Consider the following 24,419-nt stretch of genomic DNA (forward strand, 5'->3'; position numbering starts at 1 on the left):
TCCTGTGTCCTGCTTACCTGCTCCTTTGTCCTGCTTACCTGCTCCTGTGTCCTGCTTACCTGCTCCTGTGTCCTACTTACCTGCTCCTGTGTCCGGCTTACCTGCTCCTGTGTCCTGCTAACCTGCTCCTGTGTCCTGTTACCTGCTCCTGTGTCCTGCTTACCTGTTCCTGTGTCCTGCTTACCTGCTCCTGTGTTCTACTTACCTGCTCCTGTGTCCTACTTACCTGTTCCTGTGTCCTGTGTCCTGAGTCCCGTCCAGTCTCCAGCCCTCAGCCTCCTCTCCCCTCAATGCTCCTTCCCCACTCCATTGCCTGCCTGATCGCAACAAACTTTCTTGTCTTAATTGCTCCTGTTTTCTGGAGTTTGAACTTGAACTGTTTGACCCTGTTCATAGATAAATTCTGCTTTGAGCACCTTCCCCGACAAATATCTTGGCCCTGTACAGAACAAAAATCACATCTACCCACAATTTGAAACAATAATTGTGTTAATACTGATAATATGTGCACAAATGTTTTATTACTTGCCAACTAGCCAAATTGGGGGAAAAGTATATTTAAAACATTTTATTGCTAGATTTACAATATCCTTAAAAACAACACTGTACCAGTGTCATCTCCCCTAGTGTGTGTACAAGGTACAAGGTGTGATTTAAAATGAAAAGATGAAATATGGGATATTGCTGAGGTTGCATTGCAGTGTGACATGTAACAATCTTGAAAAAAATGGCTGATATCATATACAGCCAGCATTAATCAATTAGAGCAATTGATTACAGTTAACTCACTGGATACCTGGGTCTCAAGAGGGTGTTGATTTTAAGGTGAAAACTAAAACCAGCAGACACAGTAGCTCTCCAGAAGGCTACCAAGGTTGGAGACCACAGCTTTTCCATAACTAACTTTTAACTAACTTAATACTGTAATAAATTGAAATGAAATTACACAAAGTAAATTGTCAAACATATGGGAGAGTCTGAAGCCTCTATTAATTTGTGCAGAGTTTTTTCCCATCGGGCTATAATTTATTGTGCACCAAATAGTGTAAGCCAATACGAAAGGACTTCAGTTATTGTCTTATGCTGCTTAATAAACACATTTATTATGATTACATCATGTATTGTACAGTCTGAAAGATGTGAATGTAAAGTCTCAGAACAAATTAAACAACATACACAACTTCAATCATAGAATCCTGCAGATATTTATTGTTACACTTTTATTGAGAACATCTGCTTGTAGTCTGTTTTTAATAGCCTGATTCCCTCAGAATTAGCTGTCGAAAGACACTGGTATCTGTATCAGTGCACAAAACATCTGTATCAGAGCATCCCTATTGTACACCCCCTCTCCTACACCCTCAATTGTACTCTAACATACAGTATCATTAGTGCCCCTATGTTATTATATTCCAGTCATACTTAGGCCTAGATTTATGGACATTGAAGTTAAAGCTCAGTTTCTTCGTAACCAATGACAGGGCAGAATGGTTAGCTTAAGCTTTGTTTTTGGTTTTATTCACAATTGATTTCCTCTTTCAGACAGAAAAAGAAGAGCTGACGTGTAGAGACAGGTTTCCAGCCTATATGACTAATCTGGTCATGATGCTGTTGATGGTAAGTCGTTTGTTTGTGCTACTTTGCCACATAAATTAATGTTGCTGTGCATCACGCAAATGTGCATATTTTAGTTCAGAGTTGCTTTGCAAACCAAAAGCTTTATTGGCATGATGTACATAGCAAAATCTCCAGCTGGAGATTTTCAGTTAATAATTTGCAAGACAGGAACCGTGAGATGTTCTGATTTAGAGGAGCTGTGGAGGAATCTGCATCCCTTTGAAAAAGATTCTGTGTCGCATTGTATTGCTGGAGGAGAGATGAGAAAGTCCAGGTTAAAGCTTTCTGACAGCAATCTAAAAAGAACAGTAGAATGACAGTCAAGGAGCAAACCATGAAGACCAAGAGAGAGCTAACGTAGCTGCAGTCAGTCCTGTGGAATGGAGATGGAGCGCAGGCAGAGTTTCACACACCAGAAGAAGCTCCGTGGTGGGTGACGTGCTGGAAGAGCAGGGTCAGATGGCCCTGATCCAGGTGCAATTTACGCAGCTGAACTGGATACACCCACTACCTTCTTTTCAGCCTGGGGGGCAAACTCAGGTAAAAAATACTTTTTCACAGTTTTAAACTACCTAGTGGGAGGGAAGTGATGGACTCGGAGCAGATTAGGCGACATGCCGTCTCCTTTCATTCTGTGAGGAGAGTGCAATGACAGGGCTGCAATATGGTGTTCCTTTCAGCAGTGGAAGGACTGTAGAGTCTTTCCAGCCTAAAAAGGAATACCTTTCTATGTTGAAGAATTGTTATGGGCTTACTGATTCACTCTGACCAGACATATTGCATTAAATGGTAAATGGTTGCCATTTCTTAGAGTGCTACAGTTTGTGATCCTAAAACCCAGAAGAGAGCATTTTTGAGCCATAGGTTCCCACTGCCGATTTTCCATGCTTTTTTCCCATAGGGATTTAGATTCTATGTAAGGTCCGTTGTTAAGGTACGCTGAAGGGAGTTTCCCGTTTTTGTTAAATTACATCCCTTAATATGACAACCGTGAATTTCAAAGCTGTTGTGTGCTTTAAAAAAGTAGGTTGTTAATACAGGTTGTTATATTGAAACTACAAAGGTAGTTTCGTATCGTGTAAAACTTGATAACTGGGGCTGGGGAAATACTATGACCTTGTTGGAGTTAAACTGAACTGGTCTTTCATATCTCTGTGGAAGAATTTTAGGCAACTCTTCTTCGCAGAACTGCTTTAATTCAGACAATTTGGTAGGTTTTCCAACATTAACTGCTCATTTCAGGTCCTGCCACAGCATCTCTATTGGGTATAAGACTCTGACTGGGCCTGTAGGTTGAGATGCCAACCATAACAGTTTGTACGGAAGAGAATATTTGCTTTTCAATTTTATATGGGTGAAATGTAAAAAAAAATCAACAGCTTTGTATTCTGAATGATGAAAAACAAATTGCAACAAGGTTATGAAAGTGCTGCATATAGGGTACAAAATGGTCACAAAGGGTACACAATCGCCACAAAATGGGTTACGAAAGTGACAATCAATCTCATTGATAATCCCTTATTTTTCTCCTCTTTTTTCTTTTTCCTTTTATTGCCCATAGCTCCACCCATGGGGAGAGGCTAGGAAAAGATGAAAGAAAAATAAGTTAAGATGGGGAAGTCCAGAAAAAATGAATTAAGCAAATGGAATGTCCTTGCTCATTAAAATGTCAGTTTGAAGCCATGTCAGTTACAGACGTGGCACATATGTGGTAGATGGGGAGAGGTGGACCAACAGGTCGATCATTCATATATCATTTGTACTTCTGCAAAGGATGCGCTTGTGTTTCCTCACGAGAAAGGAACATTTGGGAGTTCTTAACTTCTACTTCTAGCTAATAGAAGGAACATTTAATGGGCTGGAATGTCCTTAAATACGGGCCCTCGATTGAATTTCCAGGTTAGGAGCAAGAAACCTCTCTCTGTCTCTCTGTCTCTCTCAGGTTGGTGTGACCTTTACCATTGTGTTTGGAATCATTCTGTACCGGATCTCCACCAAGGCTGCCCTGCACATGAGCTCCAGCCCCACCACCCGCTCCAACGTGCGTCTGACGGTCCTCACCACCGCGGCCACCATTAACCTGGTGTCCATTCTCATTCTGGACGAGGTGTACGGGAGAGTCGCTCGCTGGCTCACTGTCCTCGGTCAGTACGGGAAACCACCCCTCCTGCAGCTGTGGTTATGGCTCTTATGATGTGCGATTGTTTAGTTTGACTTTCTGGAATACCTAACCTGTCCCACTGTTTATCAGGAATGTGGTTATGTAGGATTGACTCAAATAGGTGTGATATTTACACAAAAACATTTCTGTGTTCCATGTTCTCGGTGACTCTAAACAAATTAGTTTGTTAAGCAGAGACTGCAAAATTATTGGTAACACTTTCAAATAAGATTACATGAATTGCCATTAACTCATGTTGTTGTTAACTAATTACTTTTAGTCAATCTGTACACCTTAGCATCAAATTTCTAAACTGATTTTACATGACATTACATTAAAGGCATTTAGCAGACGCTCTTATCCAGAGCGACGTACAATGAAGTGTAAATCGAACCCAGGGACACGTGCGATGAGGACCCGAGAGGAAAGCACGGACAGGAACAGGTCAAGCAAACACCTCCAGGTCGTCCTCTGGCCCCATCTTCTGTAGTTTGATGTGGGCCAGGTGGGGGGTCAGGGTGGGGCTGGATGTTTGCGCCTTCATCAGCTCCGTTAGTATCCGCAGCCTGTGACGCTCACACAGCCTGCATCGCCTAGTGTTGGGTTTCCTGCATCTGCACCTGCTCCTTCACCTGCAGCAGTGGAGAAGGTTCCATCTTCAGAGGATTGTTTGTCACAAGTACCACTTTGGTGGGGGGTCCGAAAACAACGGGAGATCTGAAAAATGTCTGTTTTCACCTGAGTTCATTTGGAGCCACAGAAGCTGGAGAGAGACAAATGCCACAATGCCACAATGCTCTTGTTATTTCTTGGTTATAGAATAGCGCGTTTAAACTATTGAGTTACAGGTTTATTAGGGGATCAAAACTAGCACATAATAAATGTTTAGGCAATATTTCATTGAAATTGTGACAGAAGAAGATACATACAAATTCAAACGGATTTCTCTTATTTATGAGATTTGTTAGAGCTCAACAAGTCTCCACCTGCTGCAAAATTACTTTTTGGGAGAAACATCTGTCTTTCATAGTATTTGTAGAGACTACAGAAATTACCACTGATAATATAGTCCAAATAACCCAGACCATTTTACACCTGCTCCACATGCCTTTGGCTGTGCCCACCTCGGTTCACTTTACACAAATATCAACATTCAATAGCCATGCCAGTGCGCCACGCATCTCGCGATTGACTGCACCAGTATGCCCTGCAAAGGGCCCATTGTGTCATTCCATCACTCCCTGCTTCACATGAGTTTTAAAAAAATTAGGTAACAAGCATGCAAAATCCCTTGTCAACCATCAGCATGGGAAAAGCAGTGGGTCATTAATGTTTTGCTGCCAGTGGCCCAGGGTCTGGTTACCTCTGCTAGGATTCCTTGGTCATAGGTAGATTGTCCAGTAAGACAATCAAGACAAGTTGGTTTTGGGTTGTATGACAACATCTGGTGTTGGTGATTTGGTTTTGATTGAAGGCATCATGAATGCTGATAAATACATACACATTTTACCATATAATGCAATACACTACACACTCTTGATTAGATATCGATACACTCATACACAGTGTAGAATGGGTTTGGGATTCCTTTGACTGAGAGAAGCAGAATATGCAACCAACATTTAAGTAATTATGTGTAAGTCTGTGTTAAATTGCTGAATCGTTTTCACTGAAAAATAAATAACTTAATGGCTGTTGTCATTGGACAGTAAATAAAAGAAATAGTGATTCTGTGACTTTTGCACAGTACTTTGTTCACATCAATATATTTTCAAGAAAAATATTTCAATATGTGTAAAAAGCACACTTCACATGTAAATGGCAGGTCCTTCAGGTTATCTGTAATGGTCCTGTTTGTTTTTACAGAGGTGCCAAAGACTGACAAGAGCTTTGAAGACAGACTGATCTTTAAGACTTTCATCCTGAAGTTCTTCAATGCTTTCACCCCCATCATTTACATAGCCTTCATCAGGGGCAGGTAGGTGACCTTACAAATGACTGGTTTTCAAATAACATTGGGATCATCTGCAGTATGGCTTAATGGATTCTCTGTCTATGTGCCCAAATGCAACTTCCTGTGGTAATCGATTATCATTTTTGCTGCTTATATCTCTAGACTGGTTGGTCACCCTGGAACTTATCTGTATGTTTTTGAGTCATACCGGATGGAGGAGGTAAACATTTTTAACAAGATTTGTGTTTAAAAATGTAAGTGTGAGGAACTCAGTGTATGTGTCCCTGTAATCACTGTATCCTCTAAGGTTTCTTAGTGTAAACACTAAAGAAAACCTGCAAAACCTGCTGTGTGATATGGAGTGTGAGTCTCTGTGTATTTGTGTGCATGCATGCATGTGTGTGAGAGTATATCTGTGTGCATATATGCGTGCATGCATGCAAGTGTGTCTGTGTGGCGTGTGCCTGTGTGTATGTGTTTGTGTGTGCATGCGTGTGGGTGCATCCATATGTGTGCCTAATCTAGGCAAGTATGAATTACCTCCTGCGGTCTATGAAGAGACACGATTGTGCTTTTAGATAGGCAGGGATTCATGCTGGCTGCAGGAAGGAGTTAGAAGTTGGATTTTTGGAGAGGAACAATTTTCCTTTTATTTTGGTGTTGGTTCCTTGGAGTTTTCAAGCTTGTGTACATTGTTCCTGCAGCACTGAAAGGAAGGTCTGGCTTACCAGTCACCCACCCTTTCTGGTATTTTCAATTTAATGTCCTGTCTAACGTCTCCTGTTTTGTAAATTAGAAGTAGTGAGCCTACAAGCATCCCTGTTTTAAGAATTGGTTGCAACTTGGGGTCACCAAGTCACAAAGGAACCACACTTGTAGCTGTGAGTATACTCTGAACACAGAGCTCTTGCGAAGTGAATCTGCTTCTGCCAAGCTCACCTCACAGAACATGCAGGGAAAAGGAAAGAAGAAGTGGGAGGCTGATGGCTGATATTTATAGCAGGGCACTGCTGCACTACCTGGTACATGGGACTTCCATGAAACTAATTAGCTGGGAAGGTATCCTGCCCTGTACGGAGGCATGCCATCCAATATGGTCCAATATAAGGCTACTTGACTCTTCTCTCCCCTCCCCGGTGTGCTCATGCAGGCTGTTCGATGGAGCTCTACATCCAACTCAGTATCACCATGCTGGGCAAACAGCTGATCCAGAACAACCTTTTTGAGATCGGCATCCCGTGAGTTTTTTCTCCCGCATACACACACACACACACACACATACACATGCGCACGCACATACACACGCACACGCACACGTACACATACTTACACACACTCACACGTACACACACACACACTCACTCACACGCACACGCACACTCACACGTACCCGCACACGCACACACACTCACACACACTCACACGCACACACAATCACACACACTGTGGTGCCCCGCTGGTTGAGAGAGAGAGAGAGAGCGCAAAAGGTGTGAACAAAAATTATTTTATTGTTCTTAGTGTCTTTCAGACACATTTCAACTGTCCAGAACAAAAATGTAGGTTCCTTTCAAAAAATAAAAACCAAAAAATTAGGAACACCGAAAAAAGGAAAAAACAAAAAAACAGAACCGGCATCCACGTGACGGCGTTCGTCCGTCTTTGTCCGTGGCTGGGCCGCTCCTGGCCTCCGTGTCTCCCTGGCCTCGGTTGTCCGCTTGTCCGCCCTCCTTAGGGGATTCTGTTTGAATTTAGAGAGGGATAGGTTAGCCGGTTTTAGAACAGGAGAGATACGCTCACGTGAGGCTCCGAGTTAAGTTTCGGTCGCGGGGTTTCTCCTGGAATTCCACCCCGTTTTCCTTGTGGTGGCTCGTTCGGCTTTAGGCTGCACTCTTTAGTCAAGCACGGGCTGCACAGCTCTCCGCCTCTGTCGTCAGCCCCGCTCTGTTCTCCAGCCCGGCTTTTTGTAGCGTGCTGCTCTCCTCTCTCATTCGGCTCAGCTGTGCCTGTTTACTTAAAATTAGTTAGGGATTTGCATTCCGCACGCGCCTCGCCCCGGTGGTGCTGGCCGTGGTGCTGACTCTTCCTCCCGGCTCTCTCCAAGGTGCGGCTCTATTTAAAACGGACATAGGGACATATTCGCCGTCAATTACTTTACCCAGCTCCTGACGTCGGCGTCCTCGCCATTCCACTCCAGTGGGGTATGGGCCACCACAACACGTACACGCACATCCGCACGCACACGCACACGCACACGCACAATCACCTACAAATTTGCATGCATGCAAACACTCACGCACACTTTTTTTGGGTGCCGAATTGGTTGATTTCAAATAGGCCAGAGAGTGTGGAGGCTCCCCTTTTCTTTCCATATCCTTCTTGAAGTAACGTTAGTTGTCACCGGCAGCCACACAGAGTTGTGCTCAGTGAGATATTTTCACCAGCCTGTACAGCTGGGGTTGGGCAGGGGTAGGGTTTTATGCAGTAGAACCTCAGAGATCCAAACCTCAGAAAAGTCTGGTCAACCAAACAGTTATGGAATTGGAAGTGAAATATTAATACAAAATTATGACTGGAAAATGAAAAAGAATAACACTATTAATTGAGAAAAAAGTGAGCTTAACTGCTGTTGCTAAAGAGTAGCTGACAAGGAAAGTCCCACCTTTGACAAAAGGTGTTGCAAAACAAAACAAAATTTGTTGTTGGATGGAAGCGAGAAGCAGGTGAATAATTTTAAATCTAGCAAAGATCACCTCACACTGTTGGCTATGACCAATGCAAGCGCCGACTTTCACGTGCCGTCAATGTTGATCCACAAGAGTGCAAACTATTCAACAATTGTGAACTCATTTTAACATTTATTTAGTCAACCACTACCTCAAGTGTCACATTCCACGCTAAAATATTACTTTTATGTGGAAATTACCCCACCGTTAACCCACTGCATTCAAACCGCTTCACATCCAGAATACGCAGCCTTAAGTAGTGGGTTTATTTGCATTCATTCCTTTTTTTCAGAGGTTCATTTTTCGATAAATATGGTCAGCTTCGCTGCATTTTGGAACTACACAGATGACAGGAATCAGGATAAAGCCAGTATTCTTTAAGACAAGGGTCCGGCGAACTAAATCCAGTTTCCAATTACATAAATCGAGTGTCCAGTGTTTACATAGAATTTCTCTGGAGGAATTAAAGTTTTTGTCCGTTTTTGACCATGGCATGATGGTTGGTGCCTGACAGGTTGAGTATTTCGGTAACTGCTGATCTCCTGGGATTTTCATGCACAACAGTCTCTACAGTTTACTCAATATGGTGTGAAAAACAAAAAACATCCATTGAGCGGCAGTTCTGCAGCCAGAAACACCTTGTTGATGAGAGAGGTCAACAGAGAATGTGGCCAGACTGGTTCGAGCTGACAGAAAGACTATGAAAACTCAGATAACCACTCAATTGTGGTGAGCAGAAAAGCATCAGAATGCACAACATGTTGGACCTTGAGCCGGATGGGCTACAGGAAACAGGCTCACCAAAACTAGATGTAGTCTGGTCTGATGAATCTCGATTTCTGCTGAGGCATGCAGATGGTAGAGAATTTGATTCAACCAGCATGAATCCATGGAACCAATCTGCCTTGTGTCAACAGTGAAATGCTGGGGGGAATGTTTTCTTGGCACACTTTGGGCCCTTTAATACTGATCGAATTGAATTTTTTAAATCTGAATTTGAATATTGTTGCTGACCATATGCATCCCTTCATAGCCACAATGAACCCTTTTTCCTATGGCTACTTCCAGCATGATAATGTTGTATCAGCTGTGCAGTCATGTCAGCATGGAACAGAATCTGCAAGGAATGTTTTCAACATCTTGTGGAATCCATGCCACAAACAATTGAAGCTGTTTGAGAGCAACGGGAGGCCCTACCCAGTATTAGTTTAGTGTTCCTAATAAAGTGCTCAGTGAGTGTATGTCCACCAGATCCATGACTTTGGAGAATGGTATGCTATGCACAGCATACCAAAAATAATATAATATTTTATGCATGTCTATTTGTATCCTTGCGTGTGGAGACAGGGGGGTGTACCGTTCACAGTAGCCTATAGGCCCATTACTAGCCTAATATTACGCTGTTAAAATAGCAATGAAATTGCGACATGACTTAAGACCACCTTGGTTGGTCAGAATGCAAACGCATTCAGCTGCATCAAAATTGCAAAACGGCAAGAATTACCATGACCACACCTCTTTTGAAGACCAACCCACCCAAATTGGTTAATGGACGATTGCTATTTTAACAGTCTAGGAGCTGGAGGGAAAATGGCCATTGCTACTCTCTGAAAATAGCAATGACACTTTGTCGTGAGCCACGGACCCCTTGCCAAGCTCAGACCTCACGTTCCCACGAGCAGTACCTCACAATGAGGTGTCTCGGGGACGAACTCAAGTACTCCGAACGTCCTGGAGCCCTGGTAAGTTCTACTGAACTTCCAGCCCAGTCTCGAAGTGAAGGGTGTGATGCAAATCTGGTATTCGATGTCCTGTATTCAATGTATTCCTCTAAAGAATCTTTATCACATATGATTATAGTAAGATATACTTTATTATAATCAATCAAAAGAATAGAGTTATACAGATTACAGTGTACATATCATCTTTTGCAGTTTGCTGATCACATGTAAGTTACATATACCCCTTTAGCTCTTTCTAATTTACCTTTCCACCTATGATGTTTAAAAATCAAGGTACACCCCTCCAATATCCATCCTCTTTGGCCTTAGCCTTATCCTATAGCTCCCCCTTCTGGACGTTTAAAATAAACTATTCCTAGAATATTATATTTATCTACTACATTTTTCTACCTTATATAGTACCTTAATGAGAAATAAAAGACATTAAAATAAAAGGAAACTTATAATGTGTTACTTTTCCTAGTTCTACAAGTAATATAGATTATAATTACCACTCCAGCTTGGTTATAGTTGTTCTGCGTGGCTCTTTCTTCAACAGCTCATAGATATCTTCTGAAGCCAAATTCTAAGATCCCACTCTAAGGTCTAAAAGCTTATTCCTTATATATCTTTTTTGCATACAAAAGTGTACCTTTTTGATAAGAAATGTCCCCAATATTTCAAGCGGGAAGACATTTATCTCTTATGTAACTTGTTTTTTAATGATCATATTCATTATTTCTGTTTTTCCAATTGTCATTTTCTCATACCTCAAAAGAAATTTCCCCAATATTTTATTTCATGTGCCCCTCCGGTTTGGGAATTTCCACCATCTTAATATACGAGTGGAAAAACACTAGCTTTTTTGTATTTTTTTAAGGAACCTATTCATCACTGGTGTCTGTTTCAATTTCATAGTCTCTCCTTGACTTCCTCCAAACTTTGATCTCATGCAAGCCAGAAGTTAATGCCTGCCACCATCTCAATACACTCTTCAGGTGCCCCTTTTTGTGGCGCCTTAAGGTATCTACAAAGGACATCCAGCTAATAGCTGAGTGTAATTCATCATTTAACTCCTCCACTGTTAGTCCTTTGAATCTATCCGATAAATTATTTGTGTTATAATCAGGAAGGCCCTTGAAGCCTCTTAATCTTCTTTCGGTATTGACATCCTTTCCATTTTCCTTATCTCTCTTATATTTTTCCATCTCCTCCTGCTTTTTGATCTCCCAATTATCTTCATTGTTTTTCTCATCCTGTTGCTTTAACCAGGCCCTGTGCTCCTCCCCTGTAGGAGCAAGCCCACACGTGTCAACCAAGTATGTTATCACATCTATCGTCTCCCTGAATGCAAAACTCCCTGGGTCACCAATTTCCCGTTCTGCTTGTTCAGCATCTTCATTCTACGCATGGCCTCAGTCAGGCCTTTAGCCTTGCTCTCTAAAACCCTGAATCTAAGTCCTCTGACTTCAGACTCCTCAGTATCCATATATGGTTGTACATTTATCTTGTACCATATACTTCTCCTCTTACGGGAGCTTTTACTCCTACCCCATTGGCGTGTGCGAGGGGTTAACAATGCATTCCTGCCTAACCCATCTTCTGTCAATCTTAAGTCGAAGATAGCGCCCATAAACTGTCAGTATGTGCGTATAAGCCTAATTCAACATTTATTTTACAATTTCCTTCTCTCTCTTGCTGGGCCGTGCAGAAGTCGAGGAAAGATAACTTGCAGAAATATTGTAAATATAACTGTGTATTATGGATCAGATTCCTTGGTTTTGGTGGCTTGATTTTTTTCTGAATAATAGTCCAAAGAAAAAAATCATAATATCCATGTCACAAAGACGCTTTACAGAGTAACACAGAAGATAATTAAACATATCAGCCCTCAGCCCCCGATAGCATATGAGGTATTCAGCCCAAAATGAAAATAGATGGGAAATGCAAAACTCTTCACCTTCATTTACAGTGTGTGTAATGTGCCTACTGAGCCTCAGGTACAATTAGAAAAATACATGTGATGGTATTTGAAAAGCGTGATCAGGAGTGACGTAATACCAATACCAACAATTTTGCCAGGTGACAATCCAATCCTGATCTACACACTTATGAAGTTCCCCATTTCATATAGCGATGTCAACAAGAGTAATAGATCTATAAGTAATAGATACACAACCTCGACTTGTAGCAGGAGAGATGGTGTGCGCCATTAAGGGATGATTTAGTAGACTAGGAGGATGACCTTGTGAACTGATCACACAATTACAGTGACTGTTCTAGAAGGTCAAATTCATCTCCAAGGTCCCAGCGTTTTCACCAAACTGTCTGTACAAGCCAGCTTTTCTTTTTGAAAGAGGCATTCCTTAAAATTAATTGCGAAGAAAACACAATGACAAATTTCAACCTGCCCACTGTGAACACTGTCCTAAAACATTGTTTGCCTATTTGCCGCAGTTGGGAGGGTTGTATTGGGTATTGGGTATTCAGATGTGTCTCCCATATAACACTTCCCTCTTCCTGCAGCAAACTTAAAAAGTTGATCAGGTACATAAAATCAAAGAGGAGCTCCTTCCAGGAGGAGGAGAGGGAAAAAAAACTCCAGCGCTATGAAACCGACCACTTCCTGGAGCCTTTCGCTGGCCTCAGCCCCGAGTACATGGAGATGAGTGAGTACTGAATCAAACCCCTGAATGCATGGGGATTAGTGAGTACTGAATCAAACCCCTGAGTGCATGGGGATGAGTGAGTACTGAATCAAACCCCTGAATACATGGAGATGAGTGAGTACTGAATCAAACCCCTGAATACATGGGGATGAGTGAGTACTGAATCAAACCCCTGAATACATGGAGATGAGTGAGTACTGAATCAAACCCCTGAATACATGGAGATGAGTGAGTACTGAATCAAACCCCTGAATACATGGAGATGAGTGAGTACTGAATCAAACCCCTGAGTACATGGAGGTAAGTGAATACCGCACCAAACCTCATATGCATGGAGATGAGTGTTCATCTAACCTGGCCAGGCTCATAGTGCTATAAAGTTATGAGCTGCCTGATCAGGCACATAGTTCTGTAAGGTTAACCTGGTCAGGCTCATAGTGCTGTAAGGTGAAAAAAATCTTCGTAAACTTACAGTACTATGATATAAGCAGCCCAAGGAGGCTCATTGTTACAACCAGCCCCCCTGGCTGGTGTCGAGGACCCGGCCCTAGGCCCCCCTGATGAGAGATTGACGGGGGATGGGTTAAGAAAGAATGCATTGTTAACCCCTCGCACACGCCATCGAGGTGGTAGTAAGAACGCCCGTAAGAAGAAAAATATGTGGTTCAGAGATAATGAGCAGCCATACTTGTCAGTAGAGGAGTCTGAAGTCGGGGGACTTAGATTTAGGGTTTTAAGGAGCAAGGTTAAAGTTCTGACTGAGAATCCCGGAAGGGATGTCAATACCGAAAGAATATTAAGAGGCTTCAAAGGCCTTCCTGATTATAGCACAAATAATTTATCAGATAGATTCAAAGGACTGACTATAGAAGAGTTGGAGGATGATTTACACTCAGCTATTGGCTGGATGTCCTTTGTAGATCCCTTAAGGCGCCACAAAAAGGGGCACCTGAAGAGTGTATTGAGATGGTGGCAGGCATTAACTTCTGGCTTGCATGAGATCAAAGTTTGGAGGAAGTCAAGGAGAGACTATGAAATTGAAACAGACACCAGTGATGAATAGGTTCCTTAAAAAAAGTGTTTTTCCACTCGTATATTAAGATGGTGGAAATTCCCAAACCGGAGGGGCACATGAGATAAAATATTGGGGAAATTTCTTTTGAGGTATGAGAAAATGACAGTGGGAAAAACAGAAATAATGAATATGGTCATTAAAAAACAACTTACATAAGAGATAAATGTCTTCCCGCTTGAAATATTGGGGACATTTCTTATCAAAAAGGTACACTTTTGTATGCAAAAAAGATATATAAGGAATAAGCTTTTAGACCTTAGGATGGGATCTTAGAATTTGGCTTCAGAAGATATCTACGAGCTGTTGAAGAGAGAGCAACGCAAGACAGCTGTAGTCAAGCTGGAGTGGCGCGCTCCCTCTGCGCGCCACTCCAGGATATGGATATGGAGAGAGGAGTGACGTACGCGGTGCGGACTCAGCCCAAGAGTTGTGGCAGCGGGATTGATGTCTAAGAGGTGTTCATGCGCATCCGTCATCATACAGAAATGCTGGTGAAAGAGTTAAAGGGCTTTTACGACATGCTTGGAGCCGTGAACTGCACCTGGAGGCCAACAGACGGGACAAGGGGTTCCTCCACGCTCCAGAACACCTTCCTGCTGGACACCACGCAAGAACCTGAAGCCTCCCCCCCTAACCTCAGTGTCAGTGAGGAGAGGCATATGCTGCGGCTGCACTGCAAAAACCCCCGACGTGTTCGAAGACATACCAGTGCACATCCCATACAACAGGCAGGAGAAGTACGAAGTGCAACGTCTTTCAAAAGTCTGGGTCCTGATCCTGCCCCAGATTCCCAAACCAATGCAGCTGTTCAAAGAGCTCATCAACAGCAAGGAGGAGGGATCAAATCCCACAGAAAACGAGATGGCTATATTTAGGGCATGGGTGGTAATTATAATCTATATTACTTGTAAAAGTAGGAAAAGTAGTACATAGAAGCTCAACGTTATAAGTTTCCTTTCATTTTTATGTCTTTTATTTTTTAGAAAGATACTATATACGATATAAATAAGTAGTAGACTTTAGGGGTGTTCGTACCCATTGTATTAATGGAAGTTCAGTAGCTTTTATCTCCATGAAGGGGGAGCCATAAGATAAGGTAAAGGCCAAAGAGGATGATGGGTATTTGAGGGGTGTACCTTGACTTTTAAACATCATGGTGGAAAGGTAAATTAGAAAGAGCTAAAGGGGTATATGTAACTTGCATGTGATCAGCAAACTGAAAAGATTATATTTACACTGTAATCTGTATAACTCTATTCTTTTGATTGATTATAATAAAGTATATCTTACTATAATCATATGTGATAAAGATTCTTTAGAGGAATACATTGAATACAGGACATCGAATACCAGATTTGCATCACACCCTTCACTTCGAGACTGGGCTGGAAGTTCAGTAGAACTTACCAGGGCTCCAGGACGTTCGGAGTACTTGAGTTCGTCCCCGAGACACCTCCTCGTGGGGTACTGCTCGTGGGAACGTGAGGTCTGAGCTCGGCAAGGGGTCCGTGGCTCACGACACTGGTCACAACACAAAATGGGAAAACAACATGTTTTAAACCAGATTAATTTATTAACAAAACAAAAACAAAATAAAAATAAGCGACATGGCGGCCATCCCTGAAGTCATCCCTCACCAATCCTGCAATCAAAGTTGGAAACACACAACACACCCATGCCACTAGCGGCAGCAGGAAGAGGGCTGGGGATGTAACACTCTTTTGCTGTAATGTTACGCTAAGTCCTGGATAGCATGAACTATCCGCTGTGAAACAAATAGATCTGCAAATGTGCATCTGATCATGCCCCGGTCGCTGATGTAGCTTGGGGGGAGTATGTGTGGCAGAAACTATATGGGTTTACCCATGCTTGTCAATGCAGCAGTGGAACTTGACCCTCTCTCGCTATTTTATTAATAATACAAAACTACATAACATTATATTTGTGATAACACAGCTCCCATGAAACCAGAAGCAATGTTAAATATACCTCCCATTTTCTCCACTTGCTACAGCATGTAGAAAATGTGTTTTGCAGAAAGAACCGATTCACTTAACACAGCGGAATGAATGGACATTTTATTTGGGGAGTTACCTCAGAATTCAGCAAAGTCAAACTTACAAGCTTGCTGCTGGCTCGGGAGAGTGAATCCACAGCTCTCCTCCAAAACTCTTCCCTGCCAGCCAGATTCGTTTCATGCCACAATTACCAGCCATGTTGGTGCAGGGCAGGGATGCACTTAGTAGCTCACTAACTTTTGGTATTTAGCAATACTATGTTTTGCGACGTCAATAGTCTTAATTATTTCAACTTGTGTAATGTTCTGACAGAAGCCTAGGAGTTGACTGATGGGCAGAGCTCTCCCTCTCAGCTGTTTGTACACCCCCCCCCCCCCACCCCCAAGCTTTGAAACCTGACCCCCCACCACAACCTCACACAGACAAGGGGCAGGCAATCAGCTTTCTCCTGTAACATGCCCCTTACCCCACCCCAGGCCCCTCTCTCCCTGCCTGACTACCTCCCAAGCCACTGATATAAATCACACTCACCATGACAACCACATGGTGCTACTAGAGAAGGCTCCTTTACCCTAAAACACTTTCAGACTTTCAGTTTGGACATTTACTCTGGGCATAAAAGGAGCTGAGCAGAATAGTTTTAATCAGTGGGGAGTACAACCCTCACCCCTTCTTATCAAACCAGAACTTAGATTGATCTTCTTGGTTCCCGAGTTTGTGTGATCCATCAGATCAGATGGACACTTCAGGGTGATACAGAAAAAGAACCTAAACTTTCCCATAGTCACCCACACCAGACTTCAGGATTTTAATATCAAGGCTCCTGTGTTTGTAATTGAAATTACTGCTCATTTGGTCAAGTTTATTAGGCAGACCTAGCTGGACACCAGTGGGCAATAAAGAATGTCTCCTAATCAAATGTTAATAAAATCATTGATTCTTAACGCATTTTTGATCTGTAAAATACATTGAAATACATTGAGTCAATGGTCATACTCTCACATTTTTTCTAAGAAAGGGTTTTTTTTATTCTAATATGCATTTACAAAAATATTAAAGATTCCAAAATATCTACCACTGCTTCAGTCTTTTAACTTTTACTGACAACATCGTAAAACCAATCCGAGAGTTCCGTAGAAAAACAGATCCTCATCATGTTTTCTGTGATGTGTGATATTGTTTTTGTTTTTTCCTGACGCCAAGACTTTGGAAGAAGAAAAATATGAATTAAAAGCATTGGAACACATTATGTGTTGGTTGAGTGTTATAAAATACCAGAATTTCACTTAGGATATTTATGTTTTTTTTGGGGGGTCTTTTGTTGTCGTTCACACAAACAATACTAAGCATGAGACAATCCTCCCCTTGAGCAAGGGGCTAGACCTTATTGTGGCTAGACCGGGGATTGAACCACCAACCTTGCGGGTCCCAGTCATGTACCTTAACTACTACGCTACAGGCTGCCCTATGGTCTGGGTGAATACTCGATTATGATTGGATGCTATGTGGTGATTACATTAATATAATCCTTCAATGTTTGCCAGATAGTTCAGGTCAAGCCTAATTGTTCTAAATGAATACACTGTCTTCTGTTTGCTGCAAGGAGAGACACAAAGCAAGCAGTTTTATTTATCGATCACAATTTGTCTTGCCAATAAAGCTATTTGCATGTAGACATTGTGAGATGACATCTGATACAATTGTGAGTGGTTGTGTGAAGTACAGTAACATTATGTTGAGATATTAATTGCTATAAGCTCTCTAGTGTTTCACTACTTTGCCAACGTTACTAGCTATGTGACATGGTTGTCCTGAAATGGTTGTTTGTAAACGGACAACTCTCAATTAGCTATGATCTTTTCCTTCGCTTCAGTGGCTAGCTATCGCCAATAGGAAATAGAGAAGCTGGCTATGTTGGCTAAATTGTATGATATCCTTGTGTAATGTGTGGCCCATGATGATTTGCCATGTCTGTGTAAGGAAATGTAAGGTGGACCGGGAATTATGAATAAGCAGTTGTGAATAAAAAAACGATTTAATTTAATTTAATTTAAGACCTTTAATTTAACCAAGATAAAAAAAAAAAAATTAAAACTGAACTTCTCTTTTTGAGCAAAACTTGACCAACATATGGAAACATACTGAAACAGTAGCCATCTTAACAGCTTGAAATAGGTAGTATCATTAAAAAAAAAGCTTTTATTTTGAGGGTGAATTGCCCCGCTTATATTTGAACATTTGGTAAAAGACCATGGTATAAGCGGAATAATCCAGTCCAAGGTGGTCCTTAAAGGTTTTTAACACACTGTGCAACCGCCTCTGCAGTGTGCATTAGATCCCTTTTTCCTTACGTATTTAGATCTCAAAATTCTACATTTTGATAATTGTCCATAGACATAACATGGGGAGACACAATGCTCACATAAATCAGGCTAATCTGAAGTTCTAAACGAATATGTGACGTTCAGTAACATTATCGCGTGCAGGTAGTTGCTAGCTTCTTCAACCTTTGTAAAACATTCACTGAAAATATGTTGATGCTTATTTTCCCCCTCTCCTGAGTCATGAGTCATTCAATTATTTCATTTTCTAGTCCATTATAGTAGTCTGATAGGATAGTACCTGTTTCTGACCAATAGATGTCACTGATTCTGCTAGCCAGTATATAGTATTTGAATAGTATTAGGGTGGCCTGTAGCGTAGTAGTTAAGGTGAATGACTGGGACACGCAAGGTCGGTGGTTCTAATCCCGGTGTAGCCACAATAAGATCCGCACAGCTGTTGGGCCCTTGAGCGAGGCCCTTAACCCAGCATTGCTCTAGGGGAGGATTGTCTCCTGCTTAGTCTAATCAACTGTACGTCACTCTGGATAAGAATGTATGCCAATAATGTAGTATTTTAATGCTGCTTCTTCATTCAGGCCTCCTTTTCTGTCCCCCACCCAGGCATTTGTGATCTCCTTCACATCAGACTTCGTCCCACGGCTGGTCTATCAGTATATGTACAGCCCAGATGGTTCCATGCACGGGTTTGTAAACCACACCCTGTCCTACTTCAACGTCAGCCACTTCCAGGAGCGCATCAAGCCCATCGAACCCCTGCAATTAGGCTTCCATGTGGACATATGCAGGTAGGCCCCGCACTGACTCACTGTAATGTGTGAGGTATTCCCCACACTGTGTCACTGCACTCAATGAAGTAGGCCCCACACTGAATCACGGGAGTCAATGCGGTAGGTCCCACACCATGTCACTGTAGTCAGTGAGGTAGGCCTCAAACTGTCTTACTACAGTCCATGAGGTATTCCCCACACTATGTCACTGTGCTCAGTGAAGTAGGCCCCACACTGGATCACGGGAGTCAATGAGGTAGGCCCCACACCATGTCACTGTAGTCAGTTAGGTAGGCCACAGACTGTGTCGCTCCAGTTAATGAGGTATTCTCCACACTGTGTCACTGCGCTCAATGAAGTAGGCCCCACACTGAATCACGGGAGTCAATGCGGTAGGGCCCACACCATGTCACTGTAGTCAGTGAGGTAGGCTCCACACTATGTCACTGCAGTTAATGAGGTATTCCCCGCACTGTGTCGCTGCAGTCAGTGAGGTAGGCTCCACACCATGTCACTGTAGTCAGTGAGGTAGGCTCCACACTGTGTCACTGCACTCTGTGAAGTAGGCCCCACACTGATTTTGGTATTGTTACACTGTGCCATTTATGTCTTATAGATACTTTTAAAAATTAGCATAAAACAACGAGACTTTCTTTGCGCAAAAATAACTTACACAGAACAAAACACCGCTCATTATGTGGGTAATTCAGAAATATACATGCCTTTTCGAATTTCATGACTGTATTTTTTGTTAAATTTGAATCAGACAATTCATTTGTTTTAACAATTCATTTTCTATAGACTTAGCATGGCAAGACACAATGCTAACATGAACATATACGTAATCTGAAATTCGAAGTGGATTTTTATGTTCAGCAATGTTATCGCGTGCAGGTAACGTTAGGAGCCAGATGACATTCCATAGCACACCGACAGTAGCTGCAGCCAGTCTCACTCACTGTCCAAAGTGGCAACCAAACACTGAATTTGTGAAAATGTGTCAGATACATTAAATCAAGGGTGGCCAAAGAGAGACGAGCTAGGTAGGCGAACATAAACAGAAAACTAACAGCTAAATCACGGGCTTGACTAGGCCTACACATTAAGTTAATTAGCTATCTACCAATCTAGAATGCTTAGCTAGTTAGAGAGGCAAACAATAGGCTATTGTTGTTGGCTTACTCATGTATCACTATTACCCTTTATTATCTCAAAGAGCGTTGCCCTGAGTATCACAATATACACTGAGCACTTTATTACGTAGACCTGTACACCAGCTTGTTAATGCAAATATTTAAACAGCCGATCATGTGGCAGCAACTAAATGCATAAAAGCATGCAGACATGATCAAGAGTTTTTCAGACCAAATGTCAGAAAGGAGAAAAAATGTGATCTAAGTGACTTTGACCATTGAATGATTGTTGGTGCCAGACAGGGTGGTTTGAATCTCTCAGAAACTGCTGATCTTTTCATGAACGACAGTCTCTAGAGTTTGCAGAGTATGTGAAAAACAAAAAACATCCAGTAAGTAGCAATTATGTGGGCAAAAACGCCTTGTTAATGAGAGAGGTCTGTGGAGAAGGGCCAGACTGCTCAAAACTGACAGGAAGGTGACAGTAAAGCACACATTACAACAGTGGTATGCAGAAGAGCATCTCGGAACACACAATGTGTCAAACTTAAGTGGATAGGCTACAGTAGCAGAAGACCAATAAGTCTAAAAGAATAAGTCTAATAAATATCTAATAAAGTGCTCACTGAGTGTACAAACAGTAATTCTTTGCTATTCACCATTTTACTTCAATGTCTAGGCAGTGACTGTGAAAATGTACAATGCACAGACTAGAGATTGTATTTGTTTTCTTTGTAGCCATGTGATGGATAATATGAAAAAACGTGTGCTTATACAATGGCTAAGATTACACTAATCAAGTTAATTTTGGTCAACATCTGTCAACAACATAACTTTGAGCAAACATATGATGGAATTTAGGCCAGTCTGTATTGAATATGCTTATGTGTCAGTGTTGTGCTCTTCACCTCAGATACAAAGACCACAGGGAGCCGCCGTGGTCCCAGACCCCCTACCAAATATCCAAGGAATTCTGGGCTGTGCTGGCAGCCCGACTGGCCTTCATCATCATCTTTCAGGTCAGATGGTCCAGATTTATTAGTGTAGACTTTAATGATACTTCAAGGCTAAAATTCCCTTGAATTTGTTTCCTATATTCTCCAAATTTGTTTTTTTTTGTTTTTTTGTTTTTTTCAATCGCCCATGTAGTGCTGAGAATATATATTTATTTACAGTAGTATGTAAAAGAAGCTGAAGTAGAGAATAATATCTAATAATACAGCTTGTTCTCCAGCTCCGCAAGCATTTTTTATCCGCAGATGAATAAATAATGTTCTGAAATATGGCTGCCAGAAACAAGCATTTAAGTGCTTTTTTTTTTTTTTTAAACAGTGCATGTGGGTTACATTATCCTTAATAAAAATGACTTAGCATGAAGGCTTTGTTACACAAATTGAAAACTTGTTGATGGCCACAGAGACAATGGCCCCAGCTCGTGGCCAGACCAATCCCCTTGAAAAGTACTTTACTCACACATTTTAAGTGCAGGTCACACAGAAGTTAGCACATTGGGTTCGCAGAACCATGGCTACATATTAAAAACATTATAAACCTTTGGGTTTGCAGAGAGGGGTTTATTGTGGGAGTGAAGGTGCTGTATGTTGGGGCTTCATGTCCCATATGCTAGTACTTTGCATAATTACATTGTAGAGTACAGGAGATAGTTGGGTGGGAGATGGGGTTGCAACTACTACCAAGCTGGCAAAATGGAAGTGGCTCCTCTCCTGAGTTTCTTGCAGGGGCAGGCCCTGATAATAGATTGTCTGGTGGCATCATTTTTGTGACACAGACTGGCCCTTCTCAACTCACCTGGTGGCCTTCTGTGAGAGGTACAGAGAGAGCTGGTGAATTTGGCGGACTTGAAAAGCAGGATGGCAGCTTTCTAACTGCAGGTGGTGCAGAGACTGTTGTACTATAGAAACATCTGCAGGGGGGACCTGGCATGGGTAGAGGAGGAAGGCTGCTGTCCTCTGCTACTCTAGGTCTGGGAAGGTTTGAGGGGGTGAAGCGGATATAGTGAAAATCATTACATTACATTAATGGCATTATCCAGAGAGATCTTATTGTGGCTACATCAAACCACCGACCTTGCGGTTCCCAGTCATGTGCCTTAACCACTACGCTACAGGCCACCCTTAAATCAGGGACATCAGAACCCTACAGGATGTTAAGGAGCATCAGAGGGGTTACCTGAGGGGTCAGGGCAGAGTTTAAGTGGAGGGTGCTGTACAAACATCCCTCTCCCATGAGAGCAAGGACCCTGTAGTGGAGGATGGCTCTGGCAACCAACACCTATTTAGCCATGGTGGACTCATGGGGGGAGGAGTGTTCTTTTTGTAGTTCACCTGAAACCGTTGTGTGAGTGTATCCTGTTAGCATCTGTCATTGTTATGCTTAATGTGATCTGTGGTAAATTGGGGATGGGATTGTACATACTGGTTGCCAATTTATTCCTTAAGCGTAAAAATTGTCCCGCTTAATTTCCTATGTGGTCAGGCTAAGTTGGCCACATGGCTCACAAAACGGAATAACATACAGAGTTCTGGGCCTGTGGACACAGCTTTCATGCTTGAGTGCTTTTGGGTGGAGTATGAATAATATAGCTTTCAGAATGATCTTGATGTTTTTCAGAGTGTCTGGTGTGTAGACGGGATTATTTGCAGGTGCATGGAGGGGGAACTGTCTACTTGTCTGTAATGGGAGTAGTTTTTATTTATTTATTGTTGTGCTGTGTAGTGCTGCTACCGGGCTGCCAGGGAGATGATTTGCATGTTACATTCGGGGTGTTTTTAAAGGGTGGTGGGTTGTGTGGTGTGTGGTGGACTGCAGGTGTGTGTTAGCTATGAGGGATTTATGTTTTATACAGGTGAAGGTGTGGTGTGTAGACTTGTTTGTAAGTGATATGTTCTCTCTGTCGCTCTCTCTCTGTCTCTCTCTGGGGCAGAATGTGGTGATGCTGATGAGTGACCTGGTGGACTGGTTGATTCCAGACATCCCTAAGGACATCAGTGAGCAAATACAAAAGGAGCAGGTCCTGATGTTGGAGCTGTTCATGAAGGAGGAGCAGAGGAAGCTGCAGGTTCTGGACCTCATGAGCCAACACCGGAATGTCAAAGATACCTGCAGCAACTGCAGCCTCAGGCTCCGCCCCTCCTCTAGCCCGGCCCCGCCCGCACACCCCAGCACTCGCCCCCTGCCCACCAGTCCACACATTCCTCCCAATGAGAGCTGAGCTAATGGTGTGGCCCATGAGCGCTGCCTCACTCTTAAACAGCGCACCGTATCCTGCAGGGGCCTGCAGTCGGATTTTCTTGAATGTCCTTTTTTAATATATATTCCTTGCTTTTTATGCAGGGAGAGCGTTCCATGTTATCCTGCTTTGCTGACATTACATACTCATCATGAATGCCAAAACACCCGATTAATTTATCAGATCATTGCTTTTTTAGATACGTAGACCTTTTTTTTTTTTTTTTTATACATTTTTTCCGGATTTTTCCCTTTTTGGTAGCCAATTGTACCCTGTCTGATTCAATTAGAGCTAGTATTAGATACACCGCCCATACCCCGTCCCCCGTCCCCCGTCCCCCGTCCCCCGTCCCCCGGCCCCCGGCCCCCGGCCCTCGGCGGCCGAAGGAGAATGACACACCTTCTCGTCTCATGCTCATTGCCGTGATTCCGAGGCGCCCGAGGTGCTTTATTGTGCGGCGATCTACTAACCCTGCCAAGTCCCTCCCTCTGGAGCAGCGAGCCAATTATGCTGCTCCACGTGAGCCGGGGACCGAGAATCGAACCCCGGTCCCCAGTGTGCAACTGCAGCAAACTGCAACCTCAAGTCTGCTGCATCTTAGCCTGTTGCACCACCGCGGTTCTACAATACGTAGACATTTGCTTGCATAATTGCATAATTGGTGTAATGTTCAGTATTGTGTTTTGTATGTTGTTTTCACAAATGTGAGATTGTTGATTATTCAGGTATTTTTTGAAAATGAAGCATTGTCGTTGCTACGGCAGACTTCAAGGTCCAATCTTCAGTTTGTTGAAAAATAACTTCAGGAAGGAAGAGATACCATGGCAGCAAGTTCTTCAGAAAATCAGACTTTATTGGCACATGTGCACAAAAGCCGGTCCAAATCCGCAGACTTCAACCTTGAATATCAGACTCACACCCAATTTATGCACTGCTCTTATTTCAACTCCTCCTATAATTTCTCCAAAAAACATCAGGTGACCTGG

At 42.6% G+C, this 24,419-nt stretch overlaps 1 protein-coding gene across 1 annotated transcript; it reads left to right on the forward strand.

The window, feature by feature from the left end:
• The first annotated feature begins 2,063 nt into the window (after nucleotides 1-2,063).
• Nucleotides 2,064-23,415, forward strand: LOC133111120 (anoctamin-1-like). Its single transcript, XM_061221271.1, has 10 exons — nucleotides 2,064-2,157; nucleotides 3,560-3,761; nucleotides 5,645-5,756; nucleotides 5,895-5,951; nucleotides 6,869-6,970; nucleotides 12,703-12,845; nucleotides 17,919-17,923; nucleotides 18,884-19,068; nucleotides 21,097-21,202; nucleotides 23,128-23,415. Exons 1-10 carry the CDS (start codon nucleotides 2,077-2,079, stop codon nucleotides 23,413-23,415), a joined length of 1,281 nt encoding a protein of 426 aa, XP_061077255.1. The 5' UTR covers nucleotides 2,064-2,076.
• Nucleotides 23,416-24,419: the final 1,004 nt, after the last annotated feature.

This window comes from Conger conger, chromosome 15 (genome assembly GCF_963514075.1).
Source record: "Conger conger chromosome 15, fConCon1.1, whole genome shotgun sequence".
NCBI classification, from domain to species: domain Eukaryota; kingdom Metazoa; phylum Chordata; class Actinopteri; order Anguilliformes; family Congridae; genus Conger; species Conger conger.